This window comes from Cajanus cajan, chromosome 5, assembly GCF_000230855.2.
Source record: "Cajanus cajan strain Asha chromosome 5, NIPB_CcT2T_4, whole genome shotgun sequence".
Taxonomy (NCBI): Eukaryota; Viridiplantae; Streptophyta; class Magnoliopsida; order Fabales; family Fabaceae; genus Cajanus; species Cajanus cajan.
In genome coordinates this window covers 48,976,227-48,995,376 of record NC_138521.1, presented here as the reverse complement: position 1 = coordinate 48,995,376, position 19,150 = coordinate 48,976,227, and the positions used below count along the sequence as shown (strand labels likewise).

Genomic DNA, 19,150 nt, shown 5'->3' with positions numbered 1-19,150 from the left:
ACAAGCAAAAGTGGTGTTTGAAGGTTTTCAAATGGTTAGATTACGAAGAAAATATGTAATTTCTAGAAATTAGGAGAAGAAAAAAACATTATCAGTTATAAAACTCGCACTTGAAACTTACAAGCCTCAGGTCATGGCATATGATATCACAAAATATAATTACAAGTAATTTATAAACTGAAGCCCATGTGGTTTCCGTTTTTTCTCCCATCTCCATACTCACCAAGACTAAATGAGAAATCACCACCCCCTCACAACTTGAATAATACCAACTCCAAATTTAGACAAAAATGAAAAAGAAAAGCTAAAATAGGTCCATTTTGTTTGTCAAGAGATCAGTCACTAAAATCAAAGCTTCCACTGTGAGAGCTGCTGCCATTATGACTATGCAAGGATAGGCCTCTCATGTGACCGGACAAATTAGAACCATCCTTGTTCCTCTCCCTCTCCCTGAAAAAATTACACGTCAAGAAGTGATATTGCCTAACTGCATTCCTTTGGCATGCAAAGCGCATCACACTGGCAAAGCAGAACACAGAAGACAGCATCAAGTTAAAGCTTTAGCCGTAAGTCAGAGGAAACCAGTGAAGCAAGTGTGTTCATGAAATACAATGGTCATATAATTGCCTCACTTGATAAGAAACCTGTGGAGCTAAAGGAAGAAACTTGAAATTATGCCGTTAAAATTTCTTCAGCACCAGAATAGATGACTGACACCATCAGTCATACAAGGAAAGGACCTTCAAGACTTTGGTACAGTAACATTTAGAATTTTAACATCTTGATATGGCTTATCTGTCTTGTCTGTCTTCACTTTTTCTATAGGCTACCAACATCAAAATTTTCAATTGGTTAGTCTTCTCAAATAGACATTTTGTCAAAAGAAACATAATATATTTTAGAGGAAACCTTAAAAAGAGAGAAATTCATCGAAAGATACATACATATATATATATATATATATATATATATATATATATATATATATATATAAGGAAATTGAGAAGGAATTGTTTGAAAAAGATGGTTGATCAGGTGATATGAATGAGCAAAGAAGTACTAAATGGTTAAGCAAGAGTAGAAAAGCCAATTTACCTGTACAACATCCATTCCCTTCGCAACTCTACCTAATACAGTGTGCTTGTTGTCCAACCATGGAGTAGCCACTGTGGTGATAAAGAACTGACAACCATTTGTATTTGGGCCCGCATTTGCCATTGATACTGTGAAAGGCCTATCGTGTCTCAAACTGCAAGATCAAAAAGATTTGCTAAGTTCCATCTGAGGCAAAAACCATACCAGGATGTTTCCCGGTGCTATTAGCATATTCCCCCAAATAATCATTAGCCTGGAGTCTGAAATCATGATATTTCTTGAATATGATAAGATAGAACGTTTATAAACAAGCTTCATTACCTTTTATGAAATTCATCCTCAAATTCCCTCCCCCAAATAGACTGCCCACCTGTGCCATCTCCTAAAGGATCTCCTGTTTGTATCATGAAGCCTTTGATGACCTTGTGAAAAATAAGATTGTCATAATAGCCATTTCGGCAGTGAGTTGTGAAATTCTCCACAATTTTTGGACATTCCTCTGGGTATAATTTCATGTGTATATCACCCATGGTGGTGTGTAGAATCTGCAAAAGAGAAATTGGAATTATAAAGCTATTTTTTGGGGAACGGAGAGGTATCCATATGATTTAAAAATAAAAATACATAAGAAAACCAACCCACAGTTTCATATGTAAAGAACAAGAGGAAACATCTTTCCTCTCTTCTACTGGATAATTAATTAAATAGAATAGTACAGAGGTGAAAAAAACATAGTTACTAATTTATGACATAGGTTATTTCTAAACAACTTTTAATGTGTATGACACGTAAATTAGAGTGAAAGCACCAATGAATTTATTTTCCAGTCATAACAATCTACTTTAAAGGCGAATAAACTCACCACATTGTCAGGAAGTGATGTTGTAACTGAATTTCCAATATTAGAAACTGCTAAAAGTTCATCAGCCGGTGGCTTTTCATTGAACAAATCTCTTCCCTTAGTTGCATCTTCAGGCTCCTCTGGCTCTCTTCAACTAATACATGACAAACTCCAATACTTAGATACAAGTTGCATTATATTTGCATGTTATACAATTAACTATTAATGACAACATGCATTAAGCAAGATGAACCTCAATGCACCGAGGGAAATCACTATTGGACAAAATCCCCATATATGATATCATCATATAACAAAACTACATAACTTTGGAATCCAATGCAGAGGTAAAATGGTCAGTACACTTTATTACATACCTGAATAAATATATTCTATGCTTTTTGAAAGCACAACACAGGAGAGTGGGATCTGTTAAAGGGTCCTTGCTCTCATTAGCATTTGCAGCTGCTGTAGGAATCTTTCTTACTTTTTTGCTACTTCGATCACCTTCATATAAAGCTATTCTCAAGAACCTATCATTATTCTCCACCTTTCCAAGTATTCGAGCAACTTTATTGGTGTGCAATTAACAATCTATAAGCATACAGAAGATGTAAAATAGATTTTGAAACTATCATCTTACCATAATAAATCATTTTGAATAGTGTCATCCAGAAAAGAATTTCTAAAGATCCTGTCAATCACAAGTGCACTAAAACTTAAAAGCAAATAGTCACCTAGATTCAGGGACAGTCTGGGAGTCTGCTTGCTGAGCAACCACTTCATGTCTAGGTGTGACCTGTTCCCTGTTTGGTACATTACTACTCCTACTAGGTTGTGAACTAGGATGATTTGATTGGACCACCTGATCGCTTTGAGGAAATTGCACTCCAGCACTCTGTAAAATGTACAAATCCAATGTTATGACTTAAGCTTTACTAGTGGCATTCAGAGTGCATAGAATGACTAATATAATGACATCAAAATTAATAAATAGCCAAAGTAATTCCTTATACTAAAGTTAGTTCTTGTACATTTGGATATGACACTACTTTCTTATATGCACTAAGTAAATGACTTCCCAAAATTCTGATATGCAGTGTGTTTGGAAAGTCTTGAGAGGAATACATCAATCACTACCAGTGCCATTTGACATTTGGAGCTCTGCAGAACAATTCAAGTTGTCATTTATCATCAATCTCTGCCAATGTAGATGACAAAAATGGAAAATGAATATTAGAAGGTATAACTTTGGTGCTAGTAGTATAATAATACTTATGAATTTAATCTCATGCTCTTCCACCTAAAACATAAATATTACAATTTTAACACTATTATCAAAAAACTTATGGAGTGAAATGATAGTTTTACTACTTAAATACACTTCTACATTAGCGGTGAATAAAACTTACTCATTTGACCTTCATTTTTCATGACCTCTTGAAGTAACCCAAAGTAAGATGTGTCATTATTATCAACTTGAGGTCCATGATAATACTGAAACAAAATGTTTTGAAGTGTAACATACAAATGATTCACACAAAAGAAACAAAGAAAAAGTCATCAGAGGTAAAATCTCATTAACAAATTAACAACCTGCTGTGCTTGTGATAAAATAGGAACTTGGGTATCGTGGCGATAAAAAGGAACTCCGACAATGTTAGGTAAGTTTGATAGTCCTTGGCTTGAAGCAGCATACCCATATGTTGGGAATTGTACTTGGGGTACCATAGGCTACATTGGGGGTACCATATGCTGCATTGGGGGTACCATAGGCTGCATTGGGGGTACCATATGATGTACCATAGCCTGCATTGGGGGTACCATATGCTGCATTGGGGTTACCATATGCTGCATTGGGGTTAACATAGGTTGCACTTGCGACATAATAGGGTGACATCCACTAGAACAAACAACCTGTTTCATTATACAATTTAGATAAAATTATTAATCATTGCTAAGACATGTACATATCCATTTCTCAACATGCACATTACCATAGTCATGTACTTACAGGAGATTTATGTTTCAAATTTTTTTCTTCCTTTTGCTTATTGCAACAACCGCTAGCTTTTCCTTTCCCTTTCTATAGACAAACCATATGTTACTTACAATCAAAGATAAAAATAATGAAATTTGAAATAAAAATAAAACTTATTCTACATTGTCGATATGGCTTTTAGGCTTAGTTGAAATTACATGATCCTGACCCTTGCTTTCACTTGATGTCATTATATTTGTATCCTACAAAATCAAAGAAATTCATCTCATTTCTGACACAAATGAAACAAATACTCAACTAAAATAAAATTATAATTATTGTTAACAAGAAGCTTACACTATCAGCTGCAATGTTGGATTTAGGACATTCCGGTTGAGATAACTTATCATCATTCATACTCTTAGCATTTGTACCAACACGCACAGGACATGTCTTAACATTGTGTTTTGTGCTAGTACAATTTGAACAATGTCTTGACCTCTTCATACCAATCTTACTCTTCTTTGGAGCACCTTTAGTCTTAACCACATTAGGATCACAAAAGTGCTTTCCTGATGGGTTTGGTGTGTCAACAAAATCCTCTAATTTCTCATACTTATCAATGAGTTTCAATATGTCATTCATTACCTCATTGTATAGTCCTTTCTTTTTTGAAGCTATTTTGCAAAACCTTGTACAAGCACCACAATAAGCCCCAAATCGAGCAAGCTCCATCACATCAGAATCTACTCCCTTGGGATGAATCTGATGACAAAAAATCAATCTTAGCCTTTTTAGTCCATCGTGTCAAAATGAGACTGTCTGGAATATGGTCCACATGCTCCTCTTTCATGGCACAAAAAATATGAGAACAAGGAATACCCCGTGACTCAAAATGTCTACATTCACAATAAAATATTGACCTTGAAGTATCATAAACAACTGTCGTTTCAACATTACGATGACAATACTTAGTCAATTTCAAAATCAATTGGTCCCCGATTACTACTCTCGTAGTAACAATTAACGTACTAACCAATACAATCTGCTCTTTAACTTCCATAAAAACCTCTGCAGTGTAGATTTTTGCAGCAGCCTTCTCAATCTCATAAAGAGATGTCGTCAATACAGGATCTGAATATAGAGACTTAAAGTCAGCAACCAGTTCATTATTTCTATATTCTCTTAAAGCTTGTTCAAAATTATGTATAAATTCAAAAATGCTGCATTTTTTCCTAACATATGTCTTCATGATTGAATTAATAGCTTCACACTGAGAAGTAGTACGTATACGACCAAAAAATATATCACGGAAGTAAGCAGTGGCCCATGATGATCTATTCTCATATGTTTTGGAAACCCATTTGTTCCCCACAAGTCCATGCTTCTCAACCATGTTCATCCAAAAATCTTCAAATTCCTCCCGAGTGAAATCTGAATACATTGCTTTCTTGAAATCCATCAAGAAAGCAGAACTCTTAACATTTTCACATGCATTTTTATGCAAGTGCCAGGCACATAGTCGATGACATGTATCTGGAAAAACATGTTTTATAGCCTCTCTCATTGCCCCATCCCCATCTGTCACAACTGTTTTGGGATGTTTGTTTCCCATTGCTTCTAAAAATGAATTTAAGACCCATTTATATGTGTCAATGGTTTCATCTGACACCAAAGCACAACCAAATATGACAGTTTGTGAGTGATGATTACATCCAGAGAAAATTACCAAAGGATAGTTATACTTGTTTTTCCTATATGTCGTGTCAAACGCAAGAACGTCACCGAAACATAAAAAATCAGATCTGCTGCATCCATCTGCCCAAAAAAGTTGCTTCAATCTACCATCACTATTAGTTAAAAATTTTGCGTATAACATGGGATCATTGTCGGCCTTCCCACGAAGATAACTTAAGGCAGCAACAACATCTCCATCTTTAATCTCACCACGCATTTGACTATCAAAATAGTTATATAAATCTTTCTTGGTAAAACCAACACTAGAATGTCCACCTTTTTGAGCCACCATGTACCCCATTATATGACAAGTTTTGGTTCCATATGAATGCAAGCTATCAACTTGAGCTTTATCTGCATCCGTCAATCCACGGTAAGCTGGGAACAAGTGCACATATCTTGAAGGTGTTAATTCATGGTTATGGGCCACTTCAAAACATGTCACTATCCATATTGATTTCTTTAAGTTGTAGTGTACACGAAGCCTAGCTTGGCATTCAACTCGTGTAATACGTCTATGATCTCTTTTCCTGTCTACCCGTTTGAAGTGCTTCTTGTTTCTCAAACCTTGTCTATTACATACAAATTGCCGCATTATCACTTTTCCATTGACATTACGTTTCACTTCATCTTTTCTTACCACAAAACCACGACATTTTGCATATTTCTCATAAAAGTCATATGCTTCCTCTTCACTTCCAAACTCTAGCCCATATATGTCATCAGTCGTCAAGTCTGTAATTTTTTTAAATTCACCATCTCTTATCTTCATATTTGAATTCACATTTTGATCACACTGTATATTATGATACATACTATCACTTTCAGCAGATTCTTTAGAAGAAACAGAATGCTTAACATCTCCATCATCACTTAAATTAACTGCTGACAAATCATCGAAGTTTTCCATCAAATATAAAGTTTACCCTCTGTTGTTTGAGAACTATTAGAAGCTATCACCTATCAAAAACTCATAACTATTAGGTATTTAATGCATATAATATAATCAAATAGCAAAACAGAAACAAAAAAAAAGATCAATATGGCTAAGTTAATTTCACGTAATATACTAGGCAAAAACATAGACACACTCAACCATAAAAAGTATACAATAACATTGATTTGGATTAGAAATTAAAAGTCCATTACCTTTTTCATAACCTAGCACATGTTTATTCTTTTACCGTCAGGAATCCTATTCTTTTAATCATGGCCAAATAGAAAAGAAAAATGGCTTACATGGCATACCAATTTTTACTTTTACGTAAAAGCAACTCCAACGACATTGAATAACTTAATTGACCAAATTTAGCCTACATTGTTTTATATAGAAGAGAAGACACTAATTATTTGGTTTTTGTGTACTTTATGAAAGCATATATGGCTTCTAACTACTTCCTCTTGTTTGTTCTTGTTGCTGCTACTTTACTTTCTAAAGCAGATGCTAAAAAGACGTTATTTTTGGACTTCTACTCTAGCAGCTGCCCGGAACCATGGTTTTAGGCCACAAATCTGCTTAATCAGAGATCAACAACTACTGCCTTGAAATTGTGAATTGCACCTGCCTTAATTGGTTTTTGCTAAAACTATTGGTAATGATGTGAAGAAACTCGATAAATGAGAGCTGTGCTAATGTATGAGAGTTTCCAATGTACGGTTGAAGTAGGGTCTTTTGTAGTGAAGGTAGCATAGTGTGAATCAATCTGTACTATGTAGGCAAAACCAGGGTATTTTTCGTGAGTAAGATGAAACCATTGTTATTAAATTCGATCTACATGTCAAAACCCTTCTTTTATAGAGGGTTTAGTAGTAATGCTCAAAGAAAAAATCTTGAGGGGATGCAAGGAAAGGGCTGAAGATGCAAAAGCGGTTTCTGAATGTAAATAGGAACCTAATAGTCTAATAACATGCAAAACAGAGTACAAAAAGTAGCTTAAAACATGAAACTAGAAGGATTAAATATGTTTTTTAGCCCCTGAACTTTTGTCAATATTTTTTTTTAGCCCTTGAACAAATTTTATTTAGAGGGTGAGCCTTGGCGCAACGGTAAGGTTGCTGCTTAGTGACCAAGAGGTCACGGGTTCAAGTCCTGGAAACAGCCTCTCCGCTTGCGGGGGTAAGGCTGCGTACATCTACCCTCCCCAGACCCCACTAGGTGGGAGCCTCGTGCACTGGGCCGCCCTTTTTGAACAAATTTTATTTGGTTTTAGTTCCTAAAAAAATAAATTTGGAAAAGTTCAAGGACTAAAAGTGAAATTTGGAAAAAGTTGAGAGACTAAAATTAGTAAAAAAATTGTTTAAGGACTAAAAACAAAAATGGAAAAAAGTTTAGAGACTAAACATATGGAGAAGCTTGTTACAATGCTTGGAAAGGCTGATTATATAACTTCAACACAAGAGAAGGAAACTAAGTAATTTTGAAAAGAGAAATTCTTTGGGAGAGAGACCATTGGCGGCTCTGCAGTCTTTTTACTGTCCAATCTCTCTTGATATTATGGTTGATCTTGTGGAGACTTCCTCTAGGAAGACATTTGAGAGAAGTGCAATAGAGAAATGGTTTGCTGAAGGGAACACTCACTGTCCCTTGACAAGGTTGCCTCTGGATACTAAAATCCTAAGGCCAAATAAAACTCTTAAACAGTCTATTCAAGAATGGAAGGACAGGAACACAATAATTACCATTTCTACCATCAAATCCGAACTTGAAACAAATGAAGATGAGGGAGTGATTTAGTCCCTAGATAAACTTCATGACATATGCTTAGAAAGAGACGAGCACCGAGAATGGTTAAAAATGGAGAATTACATCACTGATCTTATTGGACTTCTTAGTTCTAAAAATCGTGAAATAAGGAAGCGAGTTCTGCTCATCCTGTCTATGCTTGCAATGGATAATGCAGAGAACAAGGTACCTTATAAATCCTTCTCATTACTAACTATACACATTTTTAGATAGCTATATGTAAAACTGAAGATACCAACATTGATTTTGCATGAAAAAGATGGTGATACTTCATTCTGGCAGGAAGATATTGCTAAAGTGGAGAACACACTTGGATCTATTGTTCGTTCACTTTCACGTCAAGTTGAGGAACGCAAGTTAGCCTTGGAGTTGCTGTTGGAGTTGTCTAAAAGTAAAACGGTGTGCAGTCTCATAGGAAACATTCAAGGAAGCATACTTCTCCTGGTATCAATGTTAAATAGAGATGATGTTGAAGCAGCCAAAAATGCACACGAGCTGCTGGAGAACCTCTCTTTCCTTGATCAAAATGTTACACCCAATTTAAGAATAATAATAAATATATCAATTTTTATATAATTTTATTCTCTTAATAAATATATTATTTTTAATTGTGATGGTTAAATAATTTACTAGGAATAAATTAAAAAAAATACCATAAAGAATGTTTGAAACAATAAACAGGCGGCCTAAATTGCTGGTCGACAGTTGAAATGGATAAGACAAAAAATTGGCATTGTTAACCAAGAACCAGTTCTCTTTACTTGTAATGTCTGATGCACAGAATCCTCCTAAGAACAAAGATCATTGATCCATAATTTATGTTTAGATTTTTTCATCGGCAAGCTGAATTTTTATCCTGTAATATGTAGACTAAAATATGCTTTTGCTGTTCTCTTAATCAAAATTAGAGTTATACCTTGGTAATTTGCAAAAAAAAATTTCCAATGAAAATTAACATACATTATCGATGTAAATTTTCAATTTTGATTAGAAAAAAAAACACTAAAAGCACATAAGGTACTACATCAATGTTTTGTCCTTTATTCAGAAAAAAATGTGTTTATTTCTTGAGTCCAATAGAAGAAATACTTGTTTCTTTGTTTGCAGGTCATGATATTCTTTAGTGCACATGGGGTGCCTCTTGCTTATGTGGAAGAGGCTGGTGATCCATACAAGGCTGAGATGGAGGAATGTGGGGATTTGATCATGGAAGAACTCGAGACAAGAAAGATAACTAATAGCTACACCCTTGCTTATCAGGTAACTACTTTTTGTCGTTTCAGTAATTGATTCTCAATGAGTTCTGATTTTAACAACTATTATATATATATATATATATATGTATATGTATATGTATATATCTATTGTATTAAAATGCTAGTATAAAGTCCTCAATGATATCATATTGGAAATTATCTCAATTTAGTGATCCACTAGTTAATAATATTCTATATAGTTCATGAAGTTCACCAACATAAAGAAAGCTCTTTGGGAGGAAATTTTCACAATTAGTCCATATGTCTTCAAACCTACCATCTCTTGGTACCCCCAAAACTGGACACTGCTTTTAGACATTTCTTTTTCTGGATTTATAACAGTTAGCTATAATTCATGTTACAGAGTAGAGTTGGACCAGTGGAATGGTTAAGACCCTATACAGACCATAGTTGAACTTGGAAAAAAGGGAGTGAAAAGTCTGTTGGCTGTTCCAATCAGGTAAATATACTAGTTTTACTTAATCAGTTTCTATCATCTCCACCTCCTTTCTTGATCTCTCTCTCCATGTGCACATTGTTAACTTGTACTTAAATCACAGTTTTGTCAGTGAGCAAAAGAATAAAAATTCAGTCTACATATTACAGGATAGTCCAGTCCAGATTCATATTTTAGGTCAAATGCATGTAAAATCTTTTGCAAAAAACTAAAACAAACATATTCACCAAGTAAATAAATCATTATTGAGCCAAAAATTATCATATGTAACAATGAAACCAAATTAGCTCTCAAAAACTGAATGGTGATAAACTCATGGAAGTAGCTTTCTACTTTGTTTGAGAAACAACATAGTTGATGGATAAAAGATCAAAATTCTCAATTCCTGAAATAATAATCAACTGCACACTTTGGAACAGCAAAAGCATATAAATTCTGCCAATAAAAATATCAAAACAAACAAGCATCAAAAGGGAAAAGAATAATCTCACAGAATGCCAAAAATCTTGTTAAAGCACACCTAAATCATGTCATATACAACAATACCGCAGAATAATTCACAGCAACATCAAGCACCATCCATGAATACTCCCGGAATTGAATCCAACGTGAGTGAGATAACCTTTAAAAAAATAAGAAGAAGAAGAAGGGAAAAACCAGGAAGCGGAGGGGAAAAACCAGGACCAAGTTGCCTAAATCCAGTACTCAAAAATCCAATAACGTTCTTGTTCTTGCTCGCTCGCCAAGGGTACGTCCACAAATTTTGTTTTCACTTTCCCGTATATCTGCACGAAGTGAGAAACATGCATAAAGATAGGGGAAAAAATCGTGAATTTCAGTTAAGTTTTTTATTTACGTGGATTTTACATAAATAAAAAATATAAATGAAAACAGAAAGGGAAAGTGGGGTCGAGGGGGATGTCGTCTAACCTTGGAGGAGTCATGGTCGACGATGGAGAGGAGGGAATAGTGGATGGCGGAGGAGGAGGGGAGGGAGGAGTGGCAAATGGCTGTGGCAAGGGAGTTCAAGAAGTAGGGAGAGGGGTTGAGGCGGAGGGGAGGGGAGTGGGAGACGGAGGGGCGAGGGAGAGGTGGGAGACGGAGGGGAGAGGGAGAGGTGGGAGACGGACGAAGGGGAGACGGAGAGGTGGGAGACGGAGGGGAGAGGGAGAGGTGGGAGACAGTCGGAGGGGCGAGGGAGAGATGGGAGACGGAGGGGAGAGGAGATCGTATAATTATAAAAATATTAATGAAAAAAAATAATGTAAAAATTTAAATACAAAATAATTTTTATTTAAAAGGTTGACATGGCATTTGACATGGCATTTAAATGATATGTACATACACATCATCGACACGTCATCGACAGTACCGATACCCCTCATTTATCAGGGATACAGTAGCAACCCCCTAAAAAATACTGAGACAAATTCCATGCCATTGCCTATCGGCTAAGATTACTACATATTGAGTTTGCTAATTCTAGAGTAACAGATTTTTTTGAGCTAATTCTGGAGTAATAAAAAAGATTATTTAAAAGTGACCAAAAGATATGTCTACAACTCTACATCTACGAGAACATAAAGGATCGTTATAACTTCTAAGATCGAAGTCTTAGTCTCTTACATGCGTTGGAGTGACTTGGAGGCACACGTGCATCTGACGTTTATTTGCATGGTTGAATTGGCTTTCAAAGTTCCGTACACATACGATGTTCTAATACGAAATGGATTAATCGGCTGCGCTGATAATTTTTGTTCCACTTTTGTTTCTCAAATGACGGCTTCGACACCGTCAGAAAATTAAACTGCAACACGAACTTGGAATTTTGACTATTTCACAATGGCTGTACCGTCTCTAATTTGCTTCAAAGTTAAGAATACTAAAGTGACTGGGTAATTAAGTTTTATAAATTGTAATGCCTATAAAAAGCAGTGTATGCTAAACAAAGTATGTAGAATCCTTTCTTTGAGTGAAATCTTATTTTAGAAAAAATCTCTTCTTCCTTCTCTCTCTCGTTTTCGCTGTGCATGATATTTGATTGTTTGATTGATAACAATTTGGTATCAGAGCTTGAGAGTCTAGTAATAGTGTGAGGAAAAAAAATATATACTTGAGTGAGGAATAAGAGGGTTCTCATTTTGTTAAAAAAAAAAGATAGAGTTGTTATATCTTTGAGAGAGAGATATGGCCACCAATTATAATATTATTTGGTCTGGTCCCAAGTTAGATGGGAAATTAGATTTTAGTTATTGGGAGACTTTGATGGCCACACATTTAAGAGCTCACAATATTTGGAGCTTTGTTGAACCGGGATTAGTAGAAGGAGCTGATGATACTGCTAGGAGAAGAGACCAATTGGCGTTGTCACAAATTCACCAAGGAGTAGATTATTCTATTTTTGGCAAAATTGCAAATGCCAAAACTGCCAATGAAGCGTAGAATATTTTGAAGTTGTCATATAAAGGTGTAGAGAAAGCTCAAAAATCCAAGTTGCAATCTTTGCGAAGGGAATATGAAAGATATGAAATGTCGAATTCTGAATCTGTGGAACAATATTTTTCACGAGTTACAGATCTCGTCAACAAAATGAGAGTATATGGAGAAGATATTCCTGATAGCAAAGTGGTAGAAAAAATTCTTCGAACAATGCCGATGAAGTTTGATCATGTGGTAACTACAATAATTGAGTCCCATGATATAGACATCATGACTGTAGCAGAGTTGCAGGGAAGCATTGAAAGTCATGTGAGAAGAATCTTGGAGAAGACAGAAAAAGTAAATGAAGAAGCTTTAAAAAGTCAGGTGAATCTTAACAATATAGCTGAAACCAATCAAAGTGTAGAAAGTAGAGGTCGAGATAATTACAATAATGGAGGAAGAGGAAATTATAGAGGAAGAGGTCGAGGAAATTATAGAGGAAGAGGACGTGGAAATTTCAATCAAGGACGAGATAATAATCTTGGATCATTCAACCAAGGAAGAGGAGGAAATACTTTTGGTGTTGCCAACCATGGAAAAGGACGTGGTAACAATTACCAACAAAGAGCAAACTTTAATTGCTTATACTGTGGAAAGTTTGGACACAAAGCTACAGAATGCAGATTTAAACAACAGGCAAACGTGGCAGAAAGTCATCAAAATATTGGTGAGAATTCTTATAATCCACAAAGTTTATTTTTGGCAAGCAATACATTTTCTGAGGGTGAAAATATTTGGTACTTGGATACTGGATGTAGCAATCATATGTGTGGGAAAAATGAGTTATTACAATAGAATCTACTGTGAGATTTGGAAACAACACAAATATTCCTATTTTAGGGAAAGGCCAAATTAATATTAGATTGAAAGATGGTTCGCAAAATTTTATCTCTGATGTTTTCTATGCTCCTGGTCTTCATCACAATCTATTGAGTATGGGACAACTATCAAAGAAAGGTTACAACATGCAGATTCATCATGGATACTGCACGTTGATAGACAGAAGTGGAAGATTTATAGCTAAGGTAAAAATGACCCTCAATCGATTATTTCCTTTGAAGATTTGTCATGAAAAGTTTTCTTGTTTGAGTTCTATTATTCCCAATGATGATTGGTTGTGGCATATGCGCTTTGGACACTTTCACTTCTTTGGATTAAATTATTTGTCAAGAAAAGAATATGTTTCTGGCTTACCTATTGTGAATACTCCTAATGGTGTTTGTGAGACGTGTGAGATTGGAAAGAAGCATAGAGAATCATTCCCAACTGGAGTATCTTGGAGGGCGAAGAAGCTATTAGAGATAGTTCATTCAGATTTGTTCACAGTTGAGATCCCAACTCATAGTGGTAGTAGATATTTTATTACTTTTATTGATGACTTTAATAGAAAGACATGGGTACACTTCTTGAAACAGAAATCAGAAGCATGTGATGTCTTTAAAATGTTTAAGGCATTTGTAGAAAAGCAAAGTGGTTGAAAGATTAAAGTATTGAGAACAGACAGAGGTCAAGAATATCTTGCTTGTACAAATTTCTTTGAACAACATGGAATTCAACACCAACTAACAATTAGATACACACCTCAACGGAATGGAGTTGCTGAAAGAAAGAATAGAACAATCATGGATATGGTGAGATGTATGTTAAAGGCCAAACAGATGCCTAGAGAGTTTTGGGTAGAAGCAGTTGCTACTGCTGTTTATATCTTGAATAGGTTGTCCAACAAAGAGTGTTCTTAACAAGACACCAGAAGAAGCTTGGAGTGGAAGGAGACCATCAATTAGACATCTCAGAATTTTTGGATGCATAACATATGCACATGTCCCAAATCAACTCAGAAAGAAATTGGATGACAAAGGAGAAAGGTGTGTTTTCATTGGCTATAACTCAAATTCAAAGGCATATAAACTTTACAATCCAGAGACAAATAAGGTGATTATCAGTAGAGATGTGACATTTGATGAGAAAGGCATGTGGGATTGGTCTTTTAAATCCCAAAAGGAGAAAATGGTGATCTCTAACAATTATGAAGAGTCTGAAGGACAACCAGATCCAGTTGTTGATGAACCAGAATCCTCTAACAGACCAAGGAGGCGTCGCCAACTACCAGCTAGATTGGAAGATTATGTTATGGGTAATGATAATGACCCATCTGATGAAGAGATTATCAATTTTGCTTTATTTGCAGATTGTGAGCTTGTGACTTTTGAAGAAGCCTCAAATGATGAGAAATGGAGAAAAGCAATGGATGATGAAATTCATGCCATTGAGAAGAATGAATCGTGGGAATTAACAGATTTGCCAACAAATAAAAAGCCTATTGGAGTAAAGTGGGTGTACAAGATCAAATACAATCCTAAGGGAGAAGTTGATCGCTTTAAAGCAAGGTTGGTGGCTAAAGGGTACAAACAAAAACCAGGTATTGACTACTTTGAAGTATTTGCACCTATTGCAAGGTTGGATACAATTCGTATGATTATTTCTCTCTCGGCTCAAAATAATTGGAAGATATATCAAATGGATGTTAAGTCTGCATTTCTGAATGGTATTTTGGAAGAAGAAGTATATGTTGAGCAACCTGTAGGATATGTTGTAAAAAGAGAAGAAGATAAAGTATATAGATTAAAGAAAGCTTTGTATGGATTAAAGCAGGCACCAAGAGCCTGGTACAAGAAAATTGATTCTTACTTTACGCAACATGGTTTTGAGAGATGTCCTCTTGAGCACACTCTATATGTTAAATTTGTTGGTACTGGAGATATTCTTATATTGTGTGCCTATATGTTGATGATTTAATATTTACTAGCAACAATCCAAAGATGATTGCAGAATTTAGGGAGGCTATGATAAGATGTTTTGAGATGACAGATTTAGGCCTAATGTCCTATTTTTTTGGCATTGAGGTCATTCAACAAGAAGATGGAATTTTTATCTCTCAAAAGAAATATGCAGGTGATATTTTGAAGAAATTCAAGATGGAGAATTCAAAACCAATTTCTACGCCAATTGAAGAAAAGTTAAAACTAACAAAAGAAAGTGAAAGCAGAAAGGTGGATGCTACTCAATACAAAAGTCTGATTGGAAGTTTGAGATATCTGACTGCAACTAGACCAAATATAGTATTTGGAGTTGGGTTGCTTAGTAGATTTATGGAGGAGCCACGAGCTTGTCATTTGCAACGAGCAAAAAGAATTCTTCGTTACATCAAAGGTACTCTGACTGATGGAATATTTTACGCCAATAATAATAATGTGAAACTTGTTGGATACACAGATAGTGATTGGGCAGGAGATGCGGAAACAAGAAAAAGCACGTCAGGATATACGTTTCATCTAGGTACTGGTGCAATATCATGGTGTTCAAAGAAACAACCAATTATTGCACTTTCTACCGTTGAAGCCGAATACATTGCAGCAACTAGTTGTGCTACACAGGCAGTATGGCTAAGAAGAATTCTAGAGGTGATGCACCAAAAGCAAGATACTCCAACTGAAATACTTTGTGATAACAAGTCTGCAATTGCGTTAAGCAAAAATCCTGTATTTCATGGACGGTCAAAACAAATTGATATTCTATTTTACAAGATACGGGAATTGATAGCTGAAAAAGAAATAGAGATTAATTATTGTCCAACTGAAGAGCAAGTTGCTGATATTTTTACGAAGCCAGTTATTTTACAAGTTGAAGAAAATGCTTGGAATGATACAAGCTTGATTTATAGGAGGCAATGTCAAAAAATTAAATTAAGCCAATAATGTTGAATGGCTGCAATACGGACTTCGAATTTTGACTATTCCACACTGGCTACACCGTCTCTAATTTGCTTCAATGTTAAGAATACTAAAATTGACTAAGTAATTAAGTTTTATAAATTGTAATGCCTATAAAAGGCGATGTATGCTAAACAAAGTATGTAGAATCCTTTCTTTGAGTGAAATGTTATTTTAGAAAAAATCTCTTCTTCCTTGTCTCTCGTTGTGCATGATATTTGATTGTTCAATTGATAACAGACACGCCCCAATCATAGACCTTACCTTCTTTATAAACGCTGAACGATCCACAAATAAACTAAACTTAATTACCCTTTACCATTGCAGTACAATAATTGCTTTCCCACGCCCAAGACTAACCAACGCACCACCACCTAAGCTTCGACACCATGGAAGCCGTCCAAGTCATCTCCACAACTACAATCCAAGCACCGAGTAACAATATTAACCATAACTCACCTCACAAAATCGATTTAACTCCGTGGGATCTCCAATTCCTCCCAATTGAAACCATTCAAAAAGGACTTCTTTTTCGCAACCAAAATCACACACCAAACCAAATTAAGAACCTCCAACATTCCCTTTCATCCACTCTTGCCTTTTTCCCACCCCTCGCGGGTCGTCTCGCCGTTTTCCAACATGATGACAACACTGTCTCGTCCCACATCGCATGCAACAACGCAGGTGTCCTTTTTGTCCACGCGGTTGCACCCAACACCACCGTTGCCGACATCCTTAAACCCAACTACGTTCCTCCCGTTGTCCACTCCTTCTTTCCACTTAACGGAGTCAAAAACTACGAAGGCACGTCACAGCCCTTGCTGGCAGTGCAAGTCACGGAGCTAGTTGACGGCGTCTTCATCGCCCTCACAATGAACCACGTGGTAGCCGACGGCAAGTCGTTTTGGCATTTCGTCAATTCCTGGGCTGAAATCTCACGTGGTTCACGTGAAATATCCAAACTCCCTTCTCTCGAACGTTGCTTTCTGATTCTGAGTGACACAGAGACCCCCATACGGTTTCCTTTCAGAAAGGAGGAAGAAAAACAACACTCCCAAAACCTCAATCCACGTGAGAGGGTGTTCCATTTCACGAAGGAAAAAATGGCGCAACTCAAATCGAAAGCCAACGCAGAGGCCAACACCGACAAAATATCTTCTCTGCAAGCGCTCTTAACTCTCCTTTGGCGCACTGTGACACGTTGCAAACGTGTTGACCCGCAAGAAAACATGCACTACGTGTTTTTCATTGGCGTTTGGTCGAGGATGGTTCCACCACTGGGAGGCTAGTGTGGTGACGATGAAAGCCGGGGAACTGTTGGAGGGTGGGGTGGGAAAGGCTGCTTGGGAGATGAACAAGGTCATTTCTTTGCACTCTCATGATACCATAAAAAACCACAATGAGTGTTGGGTGAGAAGGCCAAGGGTGTTAACGCTGCCGAGTGGCGATAGTAGTAATTACTTGATCACTAGCAGTTCACCGAGGTTCAACATATATGGTAATGATTTTGGGTGGGGAAAGGCTGAAGCAGTTCGAATTGGCGGTGGACATAGACGTAGCGGAATGATTACTGTGTTTGGTGGCGCTGAAGAAGGCTCTATTGACATTGCGGTGGACCTTCCTTATGAGATTTTGGAGGCCATGGGAAATGACCCTGAGTTCATGGATTTCATGTCCAACTAACAATCCAGTCCCGTTTAGTCCAGTTCATATCCAGGTTCCTTGTATTATCTATACGTCTTTGCGATTATATGAAAGGATGTGGTTGTGTGCACTCGTGTTTTCCAAGACTAGAGTTAAAACCGTTAAAAAAATATGAACATTAAAACAGAATATCTCCTCCATATATCGGTACATAGATTATATAAAGTGAAAGTAGTTTCAGATAACTTTTTTGGTTTCTCCTCCATATATCGGTATATAGATAATATAAAGTGAAAGTAGGTTCAGATTATTTTTTTTTCATGATCATTATATCTTTAATAATTTTTTTTAACATTTAAACAGTTTTTCGCAATTAAGGTTTAAATGGTATTGAATTTGATTTTTTTAAGTAGAGTCTTAAATTTAAGTTTTGTATGAAAAAAAATTAGGGATAACAATGAACCGAACTAATTCAGAAATAGTTTAAAACTCAATCCAATAATTAACTTGTTAAACTTGGTTTATGAATTAAATAGTTTGAACTTGAGTTATAGATTACGTTCAATAAATAAATGAGTTGAACTTGAGTTATGGGATAGTTAGACTCATTTAGTTTATGAATTGGCTCAACATATAAATATACAATTTACATAATTAATTTTGTATTTATTTTCAAATTATTAAATTTTTTTAAAAAAAAATCAAAACTTAACTATAAGTTAATAATAATGAAAGAAGTGAACACATTAGAATTTTATAGTTATAGATTTGATTTTTTATTATCTTGAAATAGTTTTAATTTATACGAACTTTAGTCATAATTATGTTTCTTTTGAATTGTACCTTATAATCTTGCAAAACTAATAGAATAAGTTATGCTTTATCTTTCTTAAAAAAATAATTATTATTTTATGTAAAATCTATTATTAAATTGAAAATTTGAAATGTATAAAATTCAAAAAAATTGATTCTTGGTTCATGTGATTTGAACTAATGAGTTCAATCGAGCCGCTAATGAACTTAAATCGAATTAAGTTTGGGCTAAAAAAAATTTATATCAAATTTGAGTTAAGTCAAATTGAATCAAACTCGACTCGACTCATTTCCGATTTTACCTCATACCAATAATATTGTTAAAAAAAATG

General features: G+C 35.6%; 1 protein-coding gene, 1 long non-coding RNA gene and 1 pseudogene across 11 annotated transcripts; 1 reads left to right on the top strand and 2 right to left on the bottom strand.

The window, feature by feature from the left end:
• Positions 1 to 449: 449 nt before the first annotated feature.
• LOC109792835 (protein FAR1-RELATED SEQUENCE 5) lies at positions 450 to 6,475 on the bottom strand. 10 transcript variants are annotated; one of them, XM_083075289.1, is made up of 11 exons: positions 4,275 to 6,475; positions 4,100 to 4,180; positions 3,951 to 4,022; positions 3,533 to 3,853; positions 3,349 to 3,433; positions 2,674 to 3,137; positions 2,314 to 2,506; positions 1,958 to 2,090; positions 1,417 to 1,640; positions 1,096 to 1,249; positions 450 to 826 (listed from the first exon to the last, which is right to left on the bottom strand). In XM_083075289.1, the coding sequence occupies exon 1, from the start codon at positions 6,466 to 6,468 to the stop codon at positions 4,657 to 4,659; it is 1,812 nt and encodes a 603-aa protein (XP_082931415.1). In that variant the 5' UTR covers positions 6,469 to 6,475; the 3' UTR covers positions 450 to 826; positions 1,096 to 1,249; positions 1,417 to 1,640; positions 1,958 to 2,090; positions 2,314 to 2,506; positions 2,674 to 3,137; positions 3,349 to 3,433; positions 3,533 to 3,853; positions 3,951 to 4,022; positions 4,100 to 4,180; positions 4,275 to 4,656. The 10 variants fall into 10 exon arrangements, with proteins under 10 accessions (XP_082931415.1, XP_082931417.1, XP_082931420.1 ...); XM_083075291.1 differs by lacking the exon at positions 1,096 to 1,249 and having other exon boundaries at positions 450 to 519; positions 633 to 826; XM_083075294.1 differs by lacking the exon at positions 1,096 to 1,249 and having other exon boundaries at positions 4,275 to 4,489; positions 4,566 to 6,475.
• Positions 6,476 to 8,442: 1,967 nt separating this feature from the next.
• LOC145957759 (uncharacterized) lies at positions 8,443 to 10,883 on the bottom strand. Its single transcript, XR_014433761.1, has 2 exons — positions 10,768 to 10,883; positions 8,443 to 8,913 (listed from the first exon to the last, which is right to left on the bottom strand). It is a non-coding gene; the product is annotated as an uncharacterized LOC145957759 (long non-coding RNA).
• Positions 10,884 to 16,538: 5,655 nt separating this feature from the next.
• On the top strand, positions 16,539 to 18,733 carry LOC109816598 (putative acetyltransferase At3g50280 pseudogene; annotated as a pseudogene).
• The last annotated feature ends 417 nt before the right edge of the window (positions 18,734 to 19,150 follow it).

What these genes read in the sequence shown, in the direction of transcription:
- LOC109792835 (XM_083075289.1), bottom strand. Translation starts at nt 6,468, where the DNA reads ATGTATCATAATATACAGTGTGATCAAAATGTGAATTCAAATATGAAG.